Below are 24,844 nucleotides of genomic sequence, written 5' to 3'. Positions count from 1 at the left end.
ATGGTTGGAATAGATTTGTTACCAATTTTCACGTAGCTAAAATGAGAAAAATTATCCAATCTTGTTTTACCCATAACTTCTTCATTTTAAATCCGTTTTGAGTGAATCAAATTGCTATGGTTTCATATTGAACTCTATTTTATGAATCTAAACAGAAAAAGTATAGGTTTATAGTCAGAAAAATAAGTTACAAGTCATTTTTGTAAAGGTAGTCATTTCAGTCGAAAGAACGACGTCTAGATGACCATTTTAGAAAACATACTTCCACTTTGAGTTTAACCATAATTTTTGGATATAGTTTCATGTTCATAATAAAAATCATTTTCTCAGAATAACAACTTTTAAATCAAAGTTTATCATAGTTTTTAATTAACTAACCCAAAACAGCCCGCGGTGTTACTACGACGGCGTAAATCCGATTTTACGGTGTTTTTTCGTGTTTCCAGGTTTTAAATCATTAAGTAAGCATATCATATAGATATAGAACATGTGTTTAGTTGATTTTAAAATTCAAGTTAGAAGGATTAACTTTTGTTTGCGAACAAGTTTAGAATTAACTAAACTATGTTCTAGTGATTACGAGTTTAAACCTTCGAATAAGATAGCTTTATATGTATGAATCGAATGATGTTATGAACATCATTACTACCTTAAGTTCCTTGGATAAACCTACTGGAAAAGAGAAAAATGGATCTAGCTTCAACGGATCCTTGGATGGCTCGAAGTTCTTGAAGCAGAATCATGACACGAAAACAAGTTCAAGTAAGATCATCACTTGAAATAAGATTGTTATAGTTATAGAAATTGAACCAAAGTTTGAATATGATTATTACCTTGTATTAGAATGATAACCTACTGTAAGAAACAAAGATTTCTTGAGGTTGGATGATCACCTTACAAGATTGGAAGTGAGCTAGCAAACTTGAAAGTATTCTTGATTTTATGTAACTAGAACTTGTAAAATATATGAAGAACACTTAGAACTTGAAGATAGAACTTGAGAGAGATCAATTATATGAAGAAAATTGAAGAATGAAAGTGTTTGTAGGTGTTTTTGGTCGTTGGTGTATGGATTAGATATAAAGGATATGTAATTTTGTTTTCATGTAAATAAGTCATGAATGATTACTCATATTTTTGTAATTTTATGAGATATTTCATGCTAGTTGCCAAATGATGGTTCCCACATGTGTTAGGTGACTCAAATGGGCTGCTAAGAGCTGATCATTGGAGTATATATACCAATAGTACATACATCTAAAAGCTGTGTAATGTACGAGTACGAATACGGGTGCATACGAGTAGAATTGTTGATGAAACTGAACGAGGATGTAATTGTAAGAATTTTTGGTAAGTAGAAGTATTTTGATAAGTGTCTTGAAGTCTTTCAAAAGTGTATGAATACATATTAAAACACTACATGTATATACATTTTAACTGAGTCGTTAAGTCATCGTTAGTCGTTACATGTAAATGTTGTTTTGAAACCTTTAGGTTAATGATCTTGTTGAATGTTGTTAACCCATTGTTTATTATAACAAATGAGATGTTAAATTGTTATATTATTATGATATTATGATATATAATATATCTCAGTATGATGTATATACAGTTAAATGTCGTTACAACGATAATCGTTACATATATGTCTCGTTTCGAAATCATTAAGTTAGTAGTCTTATTTTTACATATGTATTTCATTGTTAATACACTTAATAATATATTTACTTATCATTTAACATAATTAACCAAGTGTATCAATATCTTAATATGATTCATATGTACCTAGTAAGACGTTGTTATAACGATAATCGTTATATATATCGTTTTCGAGTTTCTTAAATTAATAGTCTCATTTTTATGTATATAACTCATTGTTAAAATACCTAATGAGATACATACTTATAATAAAAACATGTTAACTATATATATAACCATATATATGTCATCGTATAGTTTTTACAAGTTTTAACGTTCGTGAATCACCGGTCAACTTGGGTGGTCAATTGTCTATATGAAACATATTTCAATTAATCAAGTCTTAACAAGTTTGATTGCTTAACATGTTGGAAACATTTAATCATGTAAATATCAATCTCAATTAATATATATAAACATGGAAAAGTTCGGGTAACTACAGTATTAACATTCCAAAATGGTCTAAACTTTTTTAAGTATAATAGAATACATGGTTTTCCATATCCGAGAGACGTGATGGGTCTCGATGCTTTCGTTAATGATTGGTTTAGAAGATAGTTAGGCCCTTAAAAGAGTTCAACCATAAAGAACACCCTGGCCAAGTCGAGCTGACTTCCAGGAATATGTTCGGTTATCCTAATGGTCCAATCCTTTATGTGTTCGAACAAACAGTTCCTTAATTAACTAAGAATCCCTCAAGCACGGTGCATTGCTTGAGACTGCGTTATGGTGAAGTGTACTAGTCAACACTAAACCGTGTTCCATGGCCTTACTTAGCAGAGGTACAGCTTACAACAACCGTTGTGCTTCAGCTTGCACGTACGAAGTTTATATGCTTAGTGACTACACTAGCATGGTCTGGGACCGACAATGTACTAGGGGTCTAGTCAGATGTTTCACTACGAAAGAGTCCTCAGTCAGAATCCAAGGCTCGGTGGACTTACTACAACCGGTGTGCCTCAGTTCAACTCACGTTGTATCCGATAGACTTCTCTTACCAAGGGGTGACACAGATAGTTTAATCTGAATCGGGGTTCGCGACTTCCCAATAACAGAGCCAATAACTACGTTCTATTAGTTCGAAAAGCGACTGAGTTCAAAGCATAATCGGAAGCATTTTGACAACATACACAAGCCATAATATAATTTCAGCATTATAATTGATTACGTCATAACATACACTAAAGATAACTACTCGCTAATCATGGCAACGATATCACAGAGCATAATAATGAAAGACATTATATAAAGACAAGGGATAGAATTACCAGTAGATTAAATGAGTTCTGAATACAAAAGTGACAACTTCAAGACTCCAGACCCCTCCTAATACAATCTTCGGCGTTCTTCTCCAGGTACTAGGTTTCCCGTACAGAGTCGAAGACCTTGAAAGTATGACTAATATTGTACAAGAGAGAGAAAGAAGTGAATTGAAGTGTGTGTTAAAAATGAATGACAAATGCCCTTTAAATAGACTTGATTTTTGCCTTCAAACAGCTGGCAGGCTGTTTGGCCAGCCCGTTTGCTGAGGCATCCTATTTGCTGAGGCTGTTTGATCTGGGCGTTTGGCAGGCAGTTTGCCTAACTGGCATGTAGTGACCCGAACTTTTCCATGTTTATATATATTAATTGAGATTGATATTTACATGATTAAATGTTTCCAACATGTTAAGCAATCAAACTTGTTAAGACTTGATTAATTGAAATATGTTTCATATAGACAATTGACCACCCAAGTTGACCGGTGATTCACGAACGTTAAAACTTGTAAAAACTATATGATGACATATATATGGATATATATATAGTTAACATGATACTATGATAAGTAAACATATCATTAAGTATATTAACAATGAACTACATATGTAAAAACAAGACTACTAACTTAATGATTTTTTTAAACGAGACATATATGTAACGATTATCGTTGTAAAGACATTTAATGTATATATATCATATTAAGAGATATTCATACATGATAATATCATGATAATATAATAATTTAAAATCTCATTTGATATTATAAACATTGGTTTAACAACATTTAACAAGATCGTTAACCTAAAGGTTTCAAAACAACACTTACATGTAACGACTAACGATGACTTAACGACTCAGTTAAAATGTATATACATGTAGTGTTTTAATATGTATTTATACACTTTTGAAAGACTTCAATACACTTATCAAAATACTTATACTTAACAAAAATGCTTACAATTACATCCTCGTTCAGTTTCATCAACAATTCTACTCGTATGCACCCGTATTCGTACTCGTACAATACACAGCTTTTAGATGTATGTACTATTGGTATATACACTCCAATGATCAGCTCTTAGCAGCCCATGTGAGTCACCTAATACATGTGGGAACCATCATTTGGCAACTAGCATGAAATATCTCATAAAATTACAAAAATATGAGTAATCATTCATGACTTATTTACATGAAAACAAAATTACATATCCTTTATATCTAATCCATACACCAACGACCAAAAACACCTACAAACACTTTCATTCTTCAATTTTCTTCATCTAATTAATCTCTCTCAAGTTCTATCTTCAAGTTCTAAGTGTTCTTCATAAATTCCAAAAGTTCTAGTTTCATAAAATCAAGAATACTTTCAAGTTTGCTAGCTCACTTCCAATCTTGTAAGGTGATCATCCAACCTCAAGAAATCTTTGTTTCTTACAGTAGGTTATCATTCTAATACAAGGTAATAATCATATTCAAACTTTGGTTCAATTTCTATAACTATAACAATCTTATTTCAAGTGATGACCTTACTTGAACTTGTTTTCGTGTCATGATTCTGCTTCAAGAACTTCGAGCCATCCAAGGATCCATTGAAGCTAGATCCATTTTTCTATTTTCCAGTAGGTTTATCCAAGGAACTTAAGGTAGTAATGATGTTCATAACATCATTCGATTCATACATATAAAGCTATCTTATTCGAAGGTTTAAACTTGTAATCACTAGAACATAGTTTAGTTAATTCTAAACTTGTTCGCAAACAAAAGTTAATCCTTCTAACTTGACTTTTAAAATCAACTAAACACATTTTCTATATCTATATGATATGCTAACTTAATGATTTAAAACCTGGAAACACGAAAAATACCGTAAAACCGGATTTACGCCGTCGTAGTAACACCGCGGGCTGTTTTGGGTTAGTTAATTAAAAACTATGATAAACTTTGATTTTAAAGTTGTTATTCTGAGAAAATGATTTTTATTATGAACATGAAACTATATCCAAAAATTATGATTAAACTCAAAGTGGAAGTATGTTTTCTAAAATGGTCATCTAGACGTCGTTCTTTCGACTGAAATGACTACCTTTACAAAAATGACTTGTAACTTATTTTTCCGACTATAAACCTATACTTTTCTGTTTAGTTCATAAAATAGAGTTCAATATGAAACCATAGCAATTTGATTCACTCAAAACGGATTTAAAATGAAGAAGTTATGGTTAAAACAAGATTGGATAATTTTTCTCATTTTAGCTACGTGAAAATTAGTAACAAATCTATTCCAACCATAACTTAATCAACTTGTATTGTATATTATGTAATCTTGAGATACCATAGACACGTATACAATGTTTCGACCTATCATGTTGACACATCTATATATATTTCGGAACAACCATAGACACTCTATATGTGAATGTTGGAGTTAGCTATACAGGGTTGAGGTTGATTCCAAAATATATATAGTTTGAGTTGTGATCAATACTGAGATACGTATACACTGGGTCGTGGATTGATTCAAGATAATATTTATCGATTTATTTCTGTACATCTAACTGTGGACAACTAGTTGTAGGTTACTAACGAGGACAGCTGACTTAATAAACTTAAAACATCAAAATATATTAAAAGTGTTGTAAATATATTTTGAACATACTTTGATATATATGTATATATTGTTATAGGTTCGTGAATCAACCAGTGGCCAAGTCTTACTTCCCGACGAAGTAAAAATCTGTGAAAGTGAGTTATAGTCCCACTTTTAAAATCTAATATTTTTGGGATGAGAATACATGCAGGTTTTATAAATGATTTACAAAATAGACACAAGTACGTGAAACTACATTCTATGGTTGAATTATCGAAATCGAATATGCCCCTTTTTATTAAGTCTGGTAATCTAAGAATTAGGGAACAGACACCCTAATTGACGCGAATCCTAAAGATAGATCTATTGGGCCTAACAAACCCCATCCAAAGTACCGGATGCTTTAGTACTTCGAAATTTATATCATATCCGAAGGGTGTCCCGGAATGATGGGGTTATTCTTATATATGCATCTTGTTAATGTTGGTTACCAGGTGTTCACCATATGAATGATTTTTATCTCTATGTATGGGATGTGTATTGAAATATGAAATCTTGTGGTCTATTGTTACGATTTGATATATATAGGTTAAACCTATAACTCACCAACATTTTTGTTGACGTTTAAAGCATGTTTATTCTCAGGTGAATATTAAGAGCTTCCGCTGTTGCATACTAAAATAAGGACAAGATTTGGAGTCCCATGTTTGTATGATATTGTGTAAAAACTGCATTCAAGAAACTGATTTCGATGTAACATATTTGTATTGTAAACCATTATGTAATGGTCGTGTGTAAACAGGATATTTTAGATTATCATTATTTGATAATCTACGTAAAGCTTTTTAAACCTTTATTTATGAAATAAAGGTTATGGTTTGTTTTAAAAATGAATGCAGTCTTTGAAAAACGTCTCATATAGAGGTCAAAACCTCGCAACGAAATCAATTAATATGGAACGTTTTTAATCAATAAGAACGGGACATTTCAGTTGGTATCCGAGCGTTGGTCTTAGAGAACCAGAATTTTTCATTAGTGTGTCTTATCGAGTTTGTTAGGATGCATTAGTGAGTCTGGACTTCGACCGTGTTTATTTGAAAACTGATTGCTTAACAAATTTTGTTGGAAACTATATATTTTTAACATGTGAATATTATGTGATATATTAATCTCTTAACGCGTTTGATATTATGTGATAGATGTCTACCTCTAGAACAAGTCCCATTGACTCACCTAATAATAATGAAGAGTCAAATGTAAATTGGAATGATTCGTGGACTGATTCACAAGTTCCCGAAGAGGAACCGGAAGAAGAGTCGGAACCGGAAGAAGAATCGGAACCGGAAGAAGAATCGGAACCGGATGAAGAAATAGAACCGGTGGGGGAAATAATAAAACGGTTAAGTAAAAGAAAATCCTCAACCAACCGACCAAGGTTAATTATGGTCAATGGTGTTTCCGCCAAAGAAGCAAAATATTGGGAGGATTACCAATTCTCCGATGAATCGGATTCCGACGAGAATTCCGATGATGTTATAGAAATTACCCCAACTGAATTTAAAAAGGCAAAAGAAAATAATAAGGGAAAGGGCATAAAAATAGAGAAATCTAATTCCAACCCCGATGAACTTTATATGTATCGTCAACGCCCGAAGTCCTTAAGTTGTAACAATGACCCGGGAACCTCTAAACCACCAGGTTTTTCTAAACCAATGTGGACAACGACGGCTCGTATTAGGGGAACATCATATATCCCTAGAAACTTGGCAAAACGAACCAAAACCGAAGAAGAAGAAACGAGCGAGTCGGAATAAGATAGTTGTATTCGTGTGGTGTAATATATGTAATATAGTGTTCTTATGCTTTATGATATATGTAAAAATTGCTTGTATTAATAAGTATTTTTTTATGAATCTAACTCTTGTCTATTTTACAGTTTAAAAACACAAAATGGATAGACAACCCAATATTTTAAGAGACCTACCCGGAGACATGATTGATGAAATCTTGTCTAGATTCGGCCAGAATTCCTCGGCACAACTATTTAAGGCGAGATCAGTTTGTAAGACATTCGAAGAACGTTCCAGGAATGTCTTGGTTTATAAGAGACTTTCGTTTGAAAGATGGGGGATATCACATTGGGAAACCCATAAGTTACGATGTGTTTACTTTGACGCATATATTGCGGGGAACCCAAATGCTATTTTACGCAACGGGTTAAGAAATTATTTTGACTCAATATATCCGAATATTGGACTTCGTGATTTAGAAAAAGCGGCTAACATGCAACATAAAGAAGCATGTTATGCTTACGGATTAGTAATGTTCGCTTCTCACCAAAGTGAGAACAAGAACATCGGGCTACAACTATTAAACAAAACGTTTCCACAAGTGACGAGTCGGTAATTGGGGTAAGAAATGAGGTTTTTAGATTATTACGGGACTGTTGGACATTACGTAACCCTCGTCCCTTTGACGACGTTACAACACGCTGTCTTATCAACGGCCATAACGGTTATGTTGCACAAGACCAAGGATGGGAAGTAGTCCTAGTAAAACCAGAATGCATGACTTGTTTCTGGACGTATGAATTATGTGTCTTTATTGCCTTTGCTGAACGACTTGTGTACTAGCTAGAATTATCTTCATAACTATCTTGTATCAAAGTTATTGTGTGCTATATTTCATGCTTTATGTAAAATAAGCGGTATTGTAAGTTTGTAAAATATTGTATAAAAGTTTGAACGCGAAATATTATTATAATCAGTTTTTCATATAGAATTGTAGTAGTTGAATTGTATATTAGCTACTAAGTATGAACTTAACGGGTAGGTACTACCCGAATTTAAACTTATAAAACGCTAATATGAAGAAAAAGCTTTTATAAATGAGTTCATATTATGCTACGAAATACTATTAACTACTCTTAATATTCTGTATGATTAACTTGTTCCATTTGACTATTTTGAAGGAAATGGCACCGACTACTCGACACACCGTGAATATGAATGAAGAGGAATTCCGTACTTTTCTAGCTTCAAACATAGCCGCAGTACAGGCTGCGCTACATACCAACAATAACCTTGGATCTAGCAGTACAGGAAATCGTGTAGGATGCACCTACAAAGAATTCACTGCCTGCAAACCTTTGGAATTTGATGGAACCGAAGGACCGATCGGATTGAAACGGTGGACCGAGAAGGTCGAATCGGTGTTTGCCATAAGTAAGTGTACTGAAGAGGACAAAGTAAAGTACGCTACGCATACCTTCACAGGTTCTGCGTTAACATGGTGGAATACCTATCTAGAGCAAGTGGGACAAGACGATGCGTACGCACTACCGTGGTCAGCATTCAAGCACTTGATGAACGAGAAGTACCGTCCCAGAACCGAGGTCAATAAGCTCAAGACAGAACTTAGAGGGTTATGAACCCAAGGATTTGATATTACCACGTATGAAAGACGATTCACAGAATTGTGCCTATTGTGTCCGGGAGCATTCGAAGATGAGGAAGAGAAGATCGACGCGTTTGTGAAAGGATTACCGGAAAGAATCCAAGAAGATATAAGTTCACATGAGCCCGCCTCCATACAACAGGCATGTAGAATGGCTCACAAACTCATGAACCAAATTGAAGAAAGAATTAAAGAACAGACTGCTGAAGAGGCCAATGTGAAGCAAGTCAAAAGAAAGTGGGAGGAAAACGGTGATAAGAATCACCAATACAACAACAACAGCAATTACAACAATAATCGCAACAATTATCCCAACAATCGCAACATCAATCGCAACTACAACAAACGGCCCAACAACAACAACAACAACAACAACAACTACAACAATCATCCCAACAACAATAATAACCGCAACAACAACAACAATCAGAAGCAGCTATGCCAAAGGTGTGAAAAGAATCACTCGGGGTTCTGCACCAAATTTTGCAACAAGTGTAAAAGAAATGGTCATAGCGCGGCGAAGTGTGAGGTCTACGGACCAGGGGTTAATAGAACGAAAGGAACAAATGGTGTCGGAACGAGTAATGGCGGAGCAAGTAGTGTCGGAGCAAGTTATGCCAATGTAGTTTGTTATAAATGTGGAAAATCGGGCCACATTATTAGAAATTGCCCGAACCAGGAGAACACGAATGGACAAGGCCGTGGAAGAGTTTTCAATATTAATGCGGCAGAGGCACAGGAAGACCCGGAGCTTGTTACGGGTACGTTTCTTATTGACAATAAATCTGCTTACGTTTTATTTGATTCGGGTGTGGATAGAAGCTATATGAGTAGAGATTTTTGTGCTAAATTAAGTTGTCCATTGACGCCTTTGGATAGTAAATTTTTACTCGAATTAGCAAATGGTAAATTAATTTCAGCAGATAATATATGTCGGAATCGAGAAATTAAACTGGTTAGCGAAACATTTAAGATTGATTTGATACCAGTAGAGTTAGGGAGTTTTGATGTGATAATCGGTATGGACTGGTTGAAAGAAGTGAAAGCGGAGATCGTTTGTTACAAAAATGCAATTCGCATTATACGAGAAAAAGGAAAACCCTTAATGGTGTACGGAGAAAAGGGCAACACGAAGCTACATCTTATTAGTAATTTGAAGGCACAAAAACTAATAAGAAAAGGTTGCTATGCTGTTCTAGCACACGTCAAGAAAGTACAAACTGAAGAAAAGAGCATCAATGATGTTCCTGTCGCAAAAGAATTTCCTGATGTATTTCCGAAAGAATTACCGGGATTACCCCCACATCGATCCGTTGAATTTCAAATAGATCTTGTACCAGGAGCTGCACCAATAGCTCGTGCTCCTTACAGACTCGCACCCAGCGAGATGAAAGAACTACAAAGCCAATTACAAGAACTTTTAGAGCGTGGTTTCATTCGACCAAGCACATTACCGTGGGGAGCTCCTGTTTTGTTTGTCAAGAAGAAAGATGGTACATTCAGGTTGTGTATCGACTACCGAGAGTTGAACAAACTTACCATCAAGAACCGCTACCCACTACCGAGAATCGATGACTTATTTGATCAACTACAAGGCTCGTCTGTTTATTCAAAGATTGACTTACGTTCCGGGTATCATCAAATGCGGGTGAAAGAAGATGATATTCCAAAGACTGCTTTCAGAACACGTTACGGTCATTACGAGTTTATGGTCATGCCGTTTGGTTTAACTAATGCACCAGCTGTGTTCATGGACCTTATGAACCGAGTGTGTGGACCATACCTTGACAAGTTTGTCATTGTTTTCATTGATGACATACTTATTTACTCAAAGAATGACCAAGAACACGGTGAACATTTGAGAAAGGTGTTAGAAGTATTGAGGAAGGAAGAATTGTACGCTAAGTTTTCAAAGTGTGCATTTTGGTTGGAAGAAGTTCAATTCCTCGGTCACATAGTGAACAAAGAAGGTATTAAGGTGGATCCGGCAAAGATAGAAACTGTTGAAAAGTGGGAAACCCCAAAAACTCCGAAACACATACGCCAGTTTTTAGGACTAGCTGGTTACTACAGAAGGTTCATCCAAGACTTTTCCAGAATAGCAAAACCCTTGACAGCATTAACGCATAAAGGGAAGAAATTTGAATGGAATGATGAACAAGAGAAAGCGTTTCAGTTATTGAAGAAAAAGCTAACTACGGCACCTATATTGTCATTGCCTGAAGGGAATGATGATTTTGTGATTTATTGTGATGCATCAAAGCAAGGTCTCGGTTGTGTACTAATGCAACGAACGAAGGTGATTGCTTATGCGTCTAGACAATTGAAGATTAACGAACAAAATTATACGACGCATGATTTGGAATTAGGCGCGGTTGTTTTTGCATTAAAGACTTGGAGGCACTACTTATATGGGGTCAAAAGTATTATATATACCGACCACAAAAGTCTTCAACACATATTTAATCAGAAACAACTGAATATGAGGCAGCGTAGGTGGATTGAATTATTGAATGATTACGACTTTGAGATTCGTTACCACCCGGGGAAGGCAAATGTGGTAGCCGATGCCTTGAGTAGGAAGAACAGAGAACCCATTCGAGTAAAATCTATGAATATAATGATTCATAATAACATTACTACTCAAATAAAGGAGGCGCAACAAGGAGTTTTAAAAGAGGGAAATTTAAAGGATGAAATACCCAAAGGATCGGAGAAGCATCTTAATATTCGGGAAGACGGAACCCGGTATAGGGCTGAAAGGATTTGGGTACCAAAATTTGGAGATATGAGAGAAATGGTACTTAGAGAAGCTCATAAAACCAGATACTCAATACATCCTGGAACGGGGAAGATGTACAAGGATCTCAAGAAACATTTTTGGTGGTCGGGTATGAAAACCGATGTTGCTAAATACGTAGGAGAATGTTTGACGTGTTCTAAGGTCAAAGCTGAGCATCAGAAACCATCAGGTCTACTTCAACAACCCGAAATCCCGGAATGGAAATGGGAAAACATTACCATGGATTTCATCACTAAATTGCCAAGGACTGCAAGTGGTTTTGATACTATTTGGGTAATAGTTGATCGTCTCACCAAATCAGCACACTTCTTGCCAATAAGAGAAGATGACAAGATGGAGAAGTTAGCACGACTGTATTTGAAGGAAGTCATCTCCAGACATGGAATACCAATCTCTATTATCTCTGATAGGGATGGCAGATTTATTTCAAGATTCTGGCAGACATTACAGCAAGCATTAGGAACTCGTCTAGACATGAGTACTGCCTATCATCCACAAACTGATGGGCAGAGCGAAAGGACGATACAAACGCTTGAAGACATGCTACGAGCATGTGTTATTGATTTCGGAAACAGTTGGGATCGACATCTACCGTTAGCAGAATTTTCCTACAACAACAGCTACCATTCAAGCATTGAGATGGCGCCGTTTGAAGCACTTTATGGTAGAAAGTGCAGGTCTCCGATTTGTTGGAGTGAAGTGGGGGATAGACAGATTATGGGTCCGGAGATTATACAAGAAACTACCGAGAAGATCATCCAAATTCAACAACGGTTGAAAACCGCCCAAAGTCGACAAAAGAGCTACGCTGACATTAAAAGAAAAGATATAGAATTTGAAATTGGAGAGATGGTCATGCTTAAAGTTGCACCTTGGAAAGGCGTTGTTCGATTTGGTAAACGAGGGAAATTAAATCCAAGGTATATTGGACCATTCAAGATTATTGATCGTATCGGACCAGTAGCTTACCGACTAGAGTTACCTCAACAACTCGCGGCTGTACATAACACTTTTCACGTCTCGAATTTAAAGAAATGTTTTGCTAAAGAAGATCTCACTATTCCGTTAGATGAAATCCAAATCAACGAAAAACTTCAATTCATCGAAGAACCCGTCGAAATAATGGATCGTGAGGTTAAAAGACTTAAGCAAAACAAGATACCAATTGTTAAGGTTCGATGGAATGCTCGTAGAGGACCCGAGTTCACCTGGGAGCGTGAAGATCAGATGAAGAAGAAATACCCGCATCTATTTCCAGAAGATTCGTCAACACCTTCAACAGCTTAAAATTTCGGGACGAAATTTATTTAACGGGTAGGTACTGTAGTGACCCGAACTTTTCCATGTTTATATATATTAATTGAGATTGATATTTACATGATTAAATGTTTCCAACATGTTAAGCAATCAAACTTGTTAAGACTTGATTAATTGAAATATGTTTCATATAGACAATTGACCACCCAAGTTGACCGGTGATTCACGAACGTTAAAACTTGTAAAAACTATATGATGACATATATATGGATATATATATAGTTAACATGATACTATGATAAGTAAACATATCATTAAGTATATTAACAATGAACTACATATGTAAAAACAAGACTACTAACTTAATGATTTTTTTAAACGAGACATATATGTAACGATTATCGTTGTAAAGACATTTAATGTATATATATCATATTAAGAGATATTCATACATGATAATATCATGATAATATAATAATTTAAAATCTCATTTTATATTATAAACATTGGGTTAACAACATTTAACAAGATCGTTAACCTAAAGGTTTCAAAACAACACTTACATGTAACGACTAACGATGACTTAACGACTCAGTTAAAATGTATATACATGTAGTGTTTTAATATGTATTTATACACTTTTGAAAGACTTCAATACACTTATCAAAATACTTCTACTTAACAAAAATGCTTACAATTACATCCTCGTTCAGTTTCATCAACAATTCTACTCGTATGCACCCGTATTCGTACTCGTACAATACACAGCTTTTAGATGTATGTACTATTGGTATATACACTCCAATGATCAGCTCTTAGCAGCCCATGTGAGTCACCTAACACATGTGGGAACCATCATTTGGCAACTAGCATGAAATATCTCATAAAATTACAAAAATATGAGTAATCATTCATGACTTATTTACATGAAAACAAAATTACATATCCTTTATATCTAATCCATACACCAACGACCAAAAACACCTACAAACACTTTCATTCTTCAATTTTCTTCATCTAATTGATCTCTCTCAAGTTCTATCTTCAAGTTCTAAGTGTTCTTCATAAATTCCAAAAGTTCTAGTTTCATAAAATCAAGAATACTTTCAAGTTTGCTAGCTCACTTCCAATCTTGTAAGGTGATCATCCAACCTCAAGAAATCTTTGTTTCTTACAGTAGGTTATCATTCTAATACAAGGTAATAATCATATTCAAACTTTGGTTCAATTTCTATAACTATAACAATCTTATTTCAAGTGATGATCTTACTTGAACTTGTTTTCGTGTCATGATTCTGCTTCAAGAACTTCGAGCCATCCAAGGATCCATTGAAGCTAGATCCATTTTTCTATTTTCCAGTAGGTTTATCCAAGGAACTTAAGGTAGTAATGATGTTCATAACATCATTCGATTCATACATATAAAGCTATCTTATTCGAAGGTTTAAACTTGTAATCACTAGAACATAGTTTAGTTAATTCTAAACTTGTTCGCAAACAAAAGTTAATCCTTCTAACTTGACTTTTAAAATCAACTAAACACATTTTCTATATCTATATGATATGCTAACTTAATGATTTAAAACCTGGAAACACGAAAAATACCGTAAAACCGGATTTACGCCGTCGTAGTAACACCGCGGGCTGTTTTGGGTTAGTTAATTAAAAAATATGATAAACTTTGATTTTAAAGTTGTTATTCTGAGAAAATGATTTTTATTATGAACATGAAACTATATCCAAAAATTATGATTAAACTCAAAGTGGAAGTATGTTTTCTAAAATGGTCATCTAGACGTCGTTCTTTCGACTGAAATGACTACCTTTACAAAAACGACTTGTAACTTATTTTTCCGACTATAAACCTATACTTTTCTGTTTAGTTCATAAAATAGAGTTCAATATGAAACCATAGCAATTTGATTCACTCAAAACGGATTTAAAATGAAGAAGTTATGGGTAAAACAAGATTGGATAATTTTTCTCATTTTAGCTACGTGAAAATTAGTAACAAATCTATTCCAACCATAACTTAATCAACTTGTATTGTATATTATGTAATCTTGAGATACCATAGACACGTATACAATGTTTCGACCTATCATGTCGACACATCTATATATATTTCGGAACAACCATAGACACTCTATATGTGAATGTTGGAGTTAGCTATACAGGGTTGAGGTTGATTCCAAAATATATATAGTTTGAGTTGTGATCAATACTGAGATACGTATACACTGGGTCGTGGATTGATTCAAGATAATATTTATCGATTTATTTCTGTACATCTAACTGTGGACAACTAGTTGTAGGTTACTAACGAGGACAGCTGACTTAATAAACTTAAAACATCAAAATATATTAAAAGTGTTGTAAATATATTTTGAACATACTTTGATATATATGTATATATTGTTATAGGTTCGTGAATCAACCAGTGGCCAAGTCTTACTTCCCGACGAAGTAAAAATCTGTGAAAGTGAGTTATAGTCCCACTTTTAAAATCTAATATTTTTGGGATGAGAATACATGCAGGTTTTATAAATGATTTGCAAAATAGACACAAGTACGTGAAACTACATTCTATGGTTGAATTATCGAAATCGAATATGCCCCTTTTTATTAAGTCTGGTAATCTAAGAATTAGGGAACAGACACCCTAATTGACGCGAATCCTAAAGATAGATCTATTGGGCCTAACAAACCCCATCCAAAGTACCGGATGCTTTAGTACTTCGAAATTTATATCATATCCGAAGGGTGTCCCGGAATGATGGGGATATTCTTATATATGCATCTTGTTAATGTTGGTTACCAGGTGTTCACCATATGAATGATTTTTATCTCTATGTATGGGATGTGTATTGAAATATGAAATCTTGTGGTCTATTGTTACGATTTGATATATATAGGTTAAACCTATAACTCACCAACATTTTTGTTGACGTTTAAAGCATGTTTATTCTCAGGTGAATATTAAGAGCTTCCGCTGTTGCATACTAAAATAAGGACAAGATTTGGAGTCCATGTTTGTATGATATTGTGTAAAAACTGCATTCAAGAAACTGATTTCGATGTAACATATTTGTATTGTAAACCATTATGTAATGGTCGTGTGTAAACAGGATATTTTAGATTATCATTATTTGATAATCTACGTAAAGCTTTTTAAACCTTTATTTATGAAATAAAGGTTATGGTTTGTTTTAAAAATGAATGCAGTCTTTGAAAAATGTCTCATATAGAGGTCAAAACCTCGCAACGAAATCAATTAATATGGAACGTTTTTAATCAATAAGAACGGGACATTTCATGGCAGGCCGTTTGGCCACCCGTTTGGCAAGCCGTTTGGCTTGCTGATTCCCTGGATCGTAACTTGATTTCTTGTCTTTCACCGTTTTCGCTCTAGAATCTTTGTTTTAGCTCCGATTCTCTTGATTCTTTTTGTATCGTCTTCGTAATTACTTGTTTTTCAATTCTAACCGATGAAGTGGGTATTTTGGCTATAAAGTTTGAATCTTTCTTGTTTTTGGGCCTTAATACCGGGGTGAAAATGTGACTTTTTAGCCGATATCAATATTGTGAGTTGAGATCTGAGGTTTTGCAGAAAGAATCACAATGAACTTCCTCACAACTTTGCACTTTTACTTTTGTCCAAATCGTTTCGAAACGATCCGGAGGCTAAAGGCGTTTGACTTTTAGACTAATGATGAACTCGATCTCAATTCTTCAAAATTTATTGCTATTAATCAATGATAATCACACACAAGATGAATTTGAAATTTGAAGCATGATGAAGTTCATGTTCGTGGAAAGTAGCAGACGATTTTGAGACTTGAATCCGAATTTTAAGTTGTTTGTCTGATCTATGAATCTGATAATGAGATGAAATCAGAAATAATAAGGATTTGTTTTTGTTTAAGGTTGAAGCTCGATGATGATGTTTATTAGATGAGAGATAGATCGATGGATGTATGTATTCAGGAGAGAGAAAAAGGATGTTTGATGATTTTTGATGAATTTGTGAGAGAAATTAGATTCGGTAATTTGTATAGTATTGTTTAGGAGACATATGTAATGTCACGTGATGTGTACTTTAGCAGATAATGATTTAAAAGAAAATGAATCATTTATTTTGTTTTTGATTTGAATTGGTTTGAGATTAGGATTCGGATATGATTTTGATTAAAATTGGTTCGTTAAATTTCGGGTTTGAATATTCGAAGATTCAGTTTGAAGATTGATGAAGATTGGATGAAGATTTGATAGAAGGTGGTTTGAAGATTGGTTGAAGATACACACGATATTCGTAAGGATCTCTCTAAGTTTCGTTATGGCTCTAATACCAATTATAGGACCAAATACGTATGAATATCATGTATATTGATATGAATGTTTAGAGAATTAGTCAAAGAGTCAAGAGTGACTAATTCCACAACTCTCTTGAAATCGGTTAAGTGGTTTGGCTATGTGTGATGGCTCACTTATAAGGATGCCTTGTGGGATATATATAGCCCTCGTCTATATCTCACCATTCTAAGGCTTAGCACACAACCTATGCAATTCCTGGGGTTCTAACAAAGAAGTTTCTTTGTTTGGTGCTGTTGGTTGAATGTTGGTTAATGGACTAACCGAAAAAGTTAAAGTTAAGTATGATGCTTAACCAAAGAATATGTTTTGATGATGACACATACATACGCATAAGTGATGATCGACATCTTAACATAAAACACGCAAGTTCACTAATCCATACTTGATCTTGCAAATGACCAAATCAAACAAAACTTAGAATGAAAATAAAGATCACTTAAAGTTACACGGTCAAAGGTACGGTCGACCGTATAAGTGACAGTAGAAGTTTAGACTGAATCTGCAACGCAGTTTTGTGAGAACAAGTTGCACGGTCGTCACACAGTCAACCACAGTGCGACTGCAGAATTCACTGTCACCATTTTTGACCAAATCTAGTTTGACCACTTCCCGAAATCTATAATTCATGAAACATTTCTCAACACGCTTAGAATAGATGCCTTCTCCATACTCAATTGAGTTTTGTTCATAAAAATGCTAATCTTGGTTAATCACGCTTAATTACACCTTAATGACAATTTAACCATGATTAAGTATAACACTTAAGTGTTAATCAATAACTTGTGATCTTAAAACTTGTCTAGACATTCTTAGGAAGATCACCAAGTTCAAACACACATAAGCTAATGTCACTAGAACACTAATTACAATTAAAGATTACTTAGTGACAAATTAAGGAAGAACAACATGTTAAAGTGTAACTAGTAAAGACTTGTAATTCTAAAATACACTTAGATACATTTAGGATGGTCACCAAGTCTCAACTAGAGATTGCTCTTCCCTTGTACATGTGTTGGACATTAATGTGTGCTTACACATTAATCATGCAATATGTTATATTGCAAGTAAGCTTGCTAAAGCTTTAACTATATTGTTGTGCAAATATCTATATGATTGATATTAGAATAACTATCTCTTGCTATATGTGAGTATTACTTGCTACTTGCTAATATGTTTGATACTCATTAATTTGCCAACTTGTTAACATGCTCTTAAAACTTGCTATGTGTAATTAGTTAGAACACTAGGATTCAAATAACTAGTTTACTTAAATGAATTAAGTGTAAAATGGTTCACAAGCAATAATGGTCAATAATCTATTTGGTCTTGTCTAAGTAACACATTATGTAACATGTCCAAGTACAACTTAACATTGATGTCTTTACACACTTAATGTTTAACTTACAAAGACATCTTTCAATTAATCTTTATTTAATCTTGAAATGAATATGATTTGTGATTAATTGAAACTAGGAAGTTAATGACATGTTGACTAGTCTTTAGGATTGAACCAAATGCATTAATGAGCCTAACTATGTCTTGACCAAACTGAGATTACCCCAAATGACAATCAAGACACTCCTCCAAGAATGTTTGGTTTACCACATTTGGAGTGTCATGTCATTTTCACACAATAAGACCAACTCACACACACTTAATGCATGTAGTACTTGTATAGGATATTGAGTTTATTTTACAGGTGCTAAATGGAGTAAAGATTTAAAAATATGGTGTTCAAATCTGAGTCAAACGGCTATACAACGGTTACATTTTTTTGGACTGAGGCACGCACGGTCGAACCACGGTCGACCGTGACAGTGACTGTGTGAAAGATGTCCATAAAAAATAATTAATAATTAGTATAATTAAATTAACTAGTCGTGATTGGTCAAAGTTGATATCCATAATTTCATTTAAAACCTATTAAAGAATTATTAATTAGAATTAAACAAATTGCTTTTATATAATAGGAATTTATCTATTTACATATAGCCTACTGACCCTCTTGAGTATTAATTCTTTTAGAGTAAGTTATCTTTTTAAAGTATTTTTGAGGGTATTCTGCTCATTTTCTTCTCCTGCTCGAGTCCCAAATTTATACTGTAGTTGCTAAGGTTTTTGAACCCATTTTGTTCCTGCACCTACCCGTCGTTAAATCTATTTTATACTTTAAATGGGAGTGTTGGCTGATGTAACTATGGTGAGTAGACATATTCAAATTGGACAGAATATTATGTGAGATTTAAAAATAAATTAAAAATGATGCTATAAGTATTAGTCAAATAATTTAAAAAATAATTAATAATTTGTATAACTAAATTAACTAGCCGTGATTGGTTAAAGTTGATATCAATAATTTTATTTAAAACCTATTAAAGGATTATTAATTAAAATTAAACAAATTGCTTTACATAAAAGCAATTTATCTATTGACATATAGCCTAGTGACCTTCTTGAGTACTGTTTTCTTTGGAGTAAGTTGTCTTTTTAAAATATTTTTTAAGTTATTTTGGTCATTTTCTTCTCCTGCTCCACTCCTAAATTTATACTATAGTTGCTAGAGTTTTTGATCCGATTTTATTCCTTCACCTATTAAATCTATTTTATACTTTAAATGAGAATGTTGGCTGATGTAATTATGGTGAGTTCAAATATTCAAATTAGATAGAATCTTATGTGAGATTTAAAAATACATTAAAAATGATGTTATAAGTATTAGTCAATTAATTTAAAAAATAATTAATAATTTGTATAATTAAATTAACTAGCCGTGATTGGTTAAATTTGATATCCATAATTTTATTTAAAACTTATTAAATGATTATTAATTAAAATTAAACAAATTCCTTTTATATAAAAGGAATTTATCTATTGAAATATAGCCTACTTACCCTCTTGAGTACTATATTTTTTTTTTGAGTAAATCATCTTTTTAAAAAAAAAATTAGGGTATTTTAGTCATTTTCTTCTCCTGCTATGGTCCCAAGTTTATATTGTAGTTGCTAGGGTTTTTCATCCCATTTAGTTCATTCACCTACCCGTCATTAAATCTATTTTATACTTTACATCGGAGTGTTGGCAGATGTAATTATGGTGAGTTGACATATTTAAATTGGATAGAATCTTATGTGGGATTTAAATATAAATTAAAAAAGATGTTATAAGTATTAGTCAAATAATTTAAAAAAATAATTAATAATTTGTATAATTAAATTAACTAGCTGTGATTGGTCAAAGTTGATATCCATATTTCATTTAAAACCTATAAAAGGATTATTAATTAAATTAAACAAATTGTTTTTATATAAAAGGAATTTATCAATTGAGATATAGCCTACTGACCCTCTTGAGTATTGTTTCCTTTGGAGTATATTGTCTTTTTAATATATTTTGAGGGTATTTTGGTCATTGTTTTCTCCTACTCCAGTCCCAAATTTATACTGTAGTTGCTAGGGTTTTTGGCCCCATTTGTTCCTTCACCTACCCGTCGTTAAATCTAATTTATACTTTAAATGAGAGTGTTCGCTGATGTAATTATGGTGAGTTGGCATATTCAAATTGGATAGAATCTTATGTAGGATTTATAAATAAATTAAAAATGATTGAAATTGGTGATTTTCGACCTATAAGTCTTCTTGGTAGCTACTATAAATTAGTGGCGAAAATTCTATCAAATCGTTTGAGAATAATTTTACCATTATTAGTCGAGTCGGAGCAAAATGCTTTTCTCAAAAGTAGATATATCCTTGACGGTGTACTAATCGCAAATGAAACGATTGATTTTCTCAAAAACAACCAAAAAAGGGTGTGATTTTTAAAGTGGATTTTGAAAAGGCTTTCGATAGTCTCAATTGGTCATTTCTTCTAGATGTTATGAAAAGCATGGGTTTAGAGGAGAAGTGGAGAAATTGGATAGAAGCGTGTCTCAAATTGACCTCAATCTCGATCTTGGTAAATGGCTCCCCACCTAAAGAATTTGGTTTAGAAAAAGGGGTAAGGCAAGGTGATCCATTATCACCTTTCCTTTTTATTATCGAGGCGGAGGGGCTTAATATTCTTGTTAAATCGGCTCTGGAAAAGGGTCTTTTTAAAGGAATAGAAGTAGGACGCGATAAGGTAGTGGTTTCACATTTACAATATGCGGACGATACCATGTTTTTCGGGGCTTGGAGTAGGATGAATATCTTAAATTTGAGAAATCTACTCACATGTTTTGAGCGGGCCTCGGGGTTGTGAATTAACTTCCATAAAAGTCGTATTTATGGAATTGGGGTAGATTCTTCAGAAGTGAATAATATGGCCAGGCTAATCGGTTGTCAAGTTGATTCTCTACCCTTCATTTATCTTGGATTGCCTATCCGGTCGAAAATGAATAAAATGAAAGATTGGATTCCGGTTATTGAAAAGTTCACATCTAGGTTATCAAATTGGAAAATGCATTCGTTGTCTTATGGGGGAAGAGTAGTTCTAATTAAGTCGGTTCTCAATAGCCTCCCGTTGTATTATTTCTCGCTATTTCGTACTCCGTCATGTGTGCTTAATCTTCTTGAGAGTGTGAGGAGGAAATTCTTTTGGGGCGGGTCGAGAGAGGGTAACAATATCTCGTGGGTCAAATGGGATAGGGTCCTAAACACTTTTGGGAATGGGGGGTTAAATCTTGGTTCTCTTAAAAGTAAAAATCTTGCCTTATTAGGGAAATGGTGGTGGAGGTTCAAAACCGAAACCGACTCCCTATGGGTCAAGGTCGTACGAAGTCTTTATGGTCTTAATGGCGGTCTTTTATCGGGTGGTGTCTCTTTTAATCGCTCTGCTAGTACTTGGCAGAAAATCATTTTGACACGTGATGCAATTGAAGATTTAGAGATTGGTTTCAAAAATTCTTTCATCAAGACGATCGGGGACGGTGATGCTACATCCTTTTGGCAGGAACACTGGATCAGGAACGATAAATTGAGCACTTTATTTCCGCGGTTATTCAATCTAGAGAGTCTTCCTGAAGTCAACATCAAAAATAGATTGAAAAAACATGGGCATTAGCTCATTTTCTCTTGGGATTAGGTGCGTGCACCTTCAGGTAGGACTAGTTCGGAATTGGATAGTTTGCAACAGCTCATTTCAGCAGCTTCTATTAACTCATCTGATCGTGATTCTTGGAAATGGAGTCTATCGGCGAATGGTTTGTTCACGGTTAATAAGCTAAGTAAAATCATTGACTCTAAAATACTTGGTTCTTATGTTGCTTCTTCATCCACTATGCGAAACAATCTTGTCCCCAAAAAAGTAGAAATTTTTATTTGGCGAACTCAAATTGGTAGATTGCCGGTAAAAATTGAACTTGATAAAAGAGGGATTGATTTACATAGTGTGAGGTGTGATTTATGCGATGAGGATCTCGAATCGGTTATACATTGCTTGATTGACTGTAAGATTGCGAAAGATATATGGAGTCATTTTTTTCGTGGTGGGATTTAGGGGGCGTCTCCTCGGCAAATGTTGCGGATTTGATAAGTGATAAAGGTCCAACATCGATGTCGAGTTTTGGGAGTAAAGTTTGGCAAGCTTCTAAGTGGATTGCTTTGTATCTTATTTGGAAAAACCGAAACAATATGGTGTTTCAAGGCAAATCTTGGACCGCCCCGGTGGCTTTAAACGAGGTAGAAAATTTAACATTCCAATGGATAAATTCGCGGGCTAAAGATCGATGCATTGATTGGCTTACTTGGCTCTCTAAGCCAAAAGATTATCTTAATATGTCGTGAATGTTATTGTAAATCTGTTCGTGTCTTTCTTTCTCTTTTCAATTTGCTCGCTTAGCAACTGTTCTTTGTTGTCCTTTTGGCTAGCTTTCTAGAGGTTCTCTGTGGTGTATTTGTTTCGTGTTCTTTAATGATAATTCCTTGCTTTTAAAAAAAATGATGTTATAAGTATTAGTCAAATAATTTTAAAAAATAATTAATAATTTATATAATTAAATTAACTAGCCGTGATTGGTCAAAGTTGATATTATAAGAAATAACTTTCCACACCCCTTTGGGTTTTCTATTCATTAATATTTATAGGTACAAATACAAGAATTAGAGATTTACATAAATACAAATATGTAAACAATATCTATTCTATATTAAATTAAACTTGTCCTCCAAGTTGACGTTATGTGACTTGTTCTCTAAGTTGACGGTCACGGCTATAATCTCCCGATGATACGTTAACACCCCCCTCAAGCGAATTGGTGGAGGTCCAACTTGAAGCTTGGCACGGAAAGACTCGAACAACGGACGAGGCAGACTTTTGGTAAATATATCAGCAAGTTGTAATGTATTAGGAACAAACTTGGTATATAAACGTCCAGAAGAAACGAGCTCACGAATAAAGTGATAATCAAAGTCAATATGCTTCGATCGTTTGTTGGAGACAGGATTTTGACTTAAGAAAAGAGCACTCTTGTTGTCACACAAAATTGTAGGCCGGCCAGGAGGGATCACATGCAATTCATGAAGGAGGTGAGTAACCCATACAACTTCAGCAGCCGTGTTAGCAAGAGCCCGATATTCTGATTCACAACTTGATCGAGCAACTGTCGGTTGTTTCTTCGCGCTCCAAGATACGAGATTTCCTCCAAGAAAAATTGAGTAGCCATAAGTAGAGCGTCGTGTTTCAAGACAACGGGCCCAATCCGCATATGAAATATCAGGGCGCATTATTGTTAGGTATTGTAAGGCACCAACAAGAGAGCGATAAAGTGTATGATCTGAAAAAGGAGTACCCTTCGAAGAGAAAGCTTCAGCAGTGGCTAGGGGAGTAGCCACAGGTTTTGAATCAAGCAACTTAGCACGTGTGAGAACATCATGAGCATATTTTGTCTGACTGAGAAAAAGACCAGAAGATGTATAAGTTACTTCAAGTCCGAGAAAGTAACTAAGAGCACCAAGATCTTTAATCGCAAACTCGGTATGTAAATGTGAGATGAATTTTCGAACAACAGAATTATCATTTCCTGTTAAAATAAGATCATCAACATAAACAAGAAGATAAAGAAGACATGATCCTTGCTTGAATATAAATAGGGATGGATCAGCTCTACTGTTGGAAAAACCGAGATGAATCAAGAAGCTGCTAAGGCGTTGAAACCAAGCACGAGGTGCTTGTTTCAACCCATATAATGCTTTCTTTAATTTCCAGACATGAGAAGGAAAACGTGAGTCAATAAAACCTGGTGGCTGCTCCATAAAAACATTTTCAGTAAGATTCCCATTCAAAAAAGCATTCTTCACATCGAGTTGGTGAAGAGACCACTTGTTAAGAGTGGCAAGAGATAGCACTACACGAACCGTAGAAGATTTGATCACTGGACTAAAAGTAGCTGAGTAGTCAATACCAGGGATTTGTGTAAATCCTTGAGCAAC

General features: G+C 34.3%; 1 protein-coding gene across 1 annotated transcript; it reads left to right on the top strand.

Moving 5' to 3' along the window:
- Positions 1–21,323: 21,323 nt before the first annotated feature.
- LOC139902044 (uncharacterized mitochondrial protein AtMg01250-like) lies at positions 21,324–21,677 on the top strand. The gene has a single exon (XM_071884702.1). The coding sequence runs from the start codon at positions 21,324–21,326 to the stop codon at positions 21,675–21,677; it is 354 nt and encodes a 117-aa protein (XP_071740803.1).
- The last annotated feature ends 3,167 nt before the right edge of the window (positions 21,678–24,844 follow it).

This window comes from Rutidosis leptorrhynchoides, chromosome 3 (assembly GCF_046630445.1).
Source record: "Rutidosis leptorrhynchoides isolate AG116_Rl617_1_P2 chromosome 3, CSIRO_AGI_Rlap_v1, whole genome shotgun sequence".
In the NCBI taxonomy this organism is placed as follows: Eukaryota; Viridiplantae; Streptophyta; class Magnoliopsida; order Asterales; family Asteraceae; genus Rutidosis; species Rutidosis leptorrhynchoides.
Note: the sequence above shows the minus strand (reverse complement) of the source record. Positions and strands in the feature narration are given on the sequence as shown.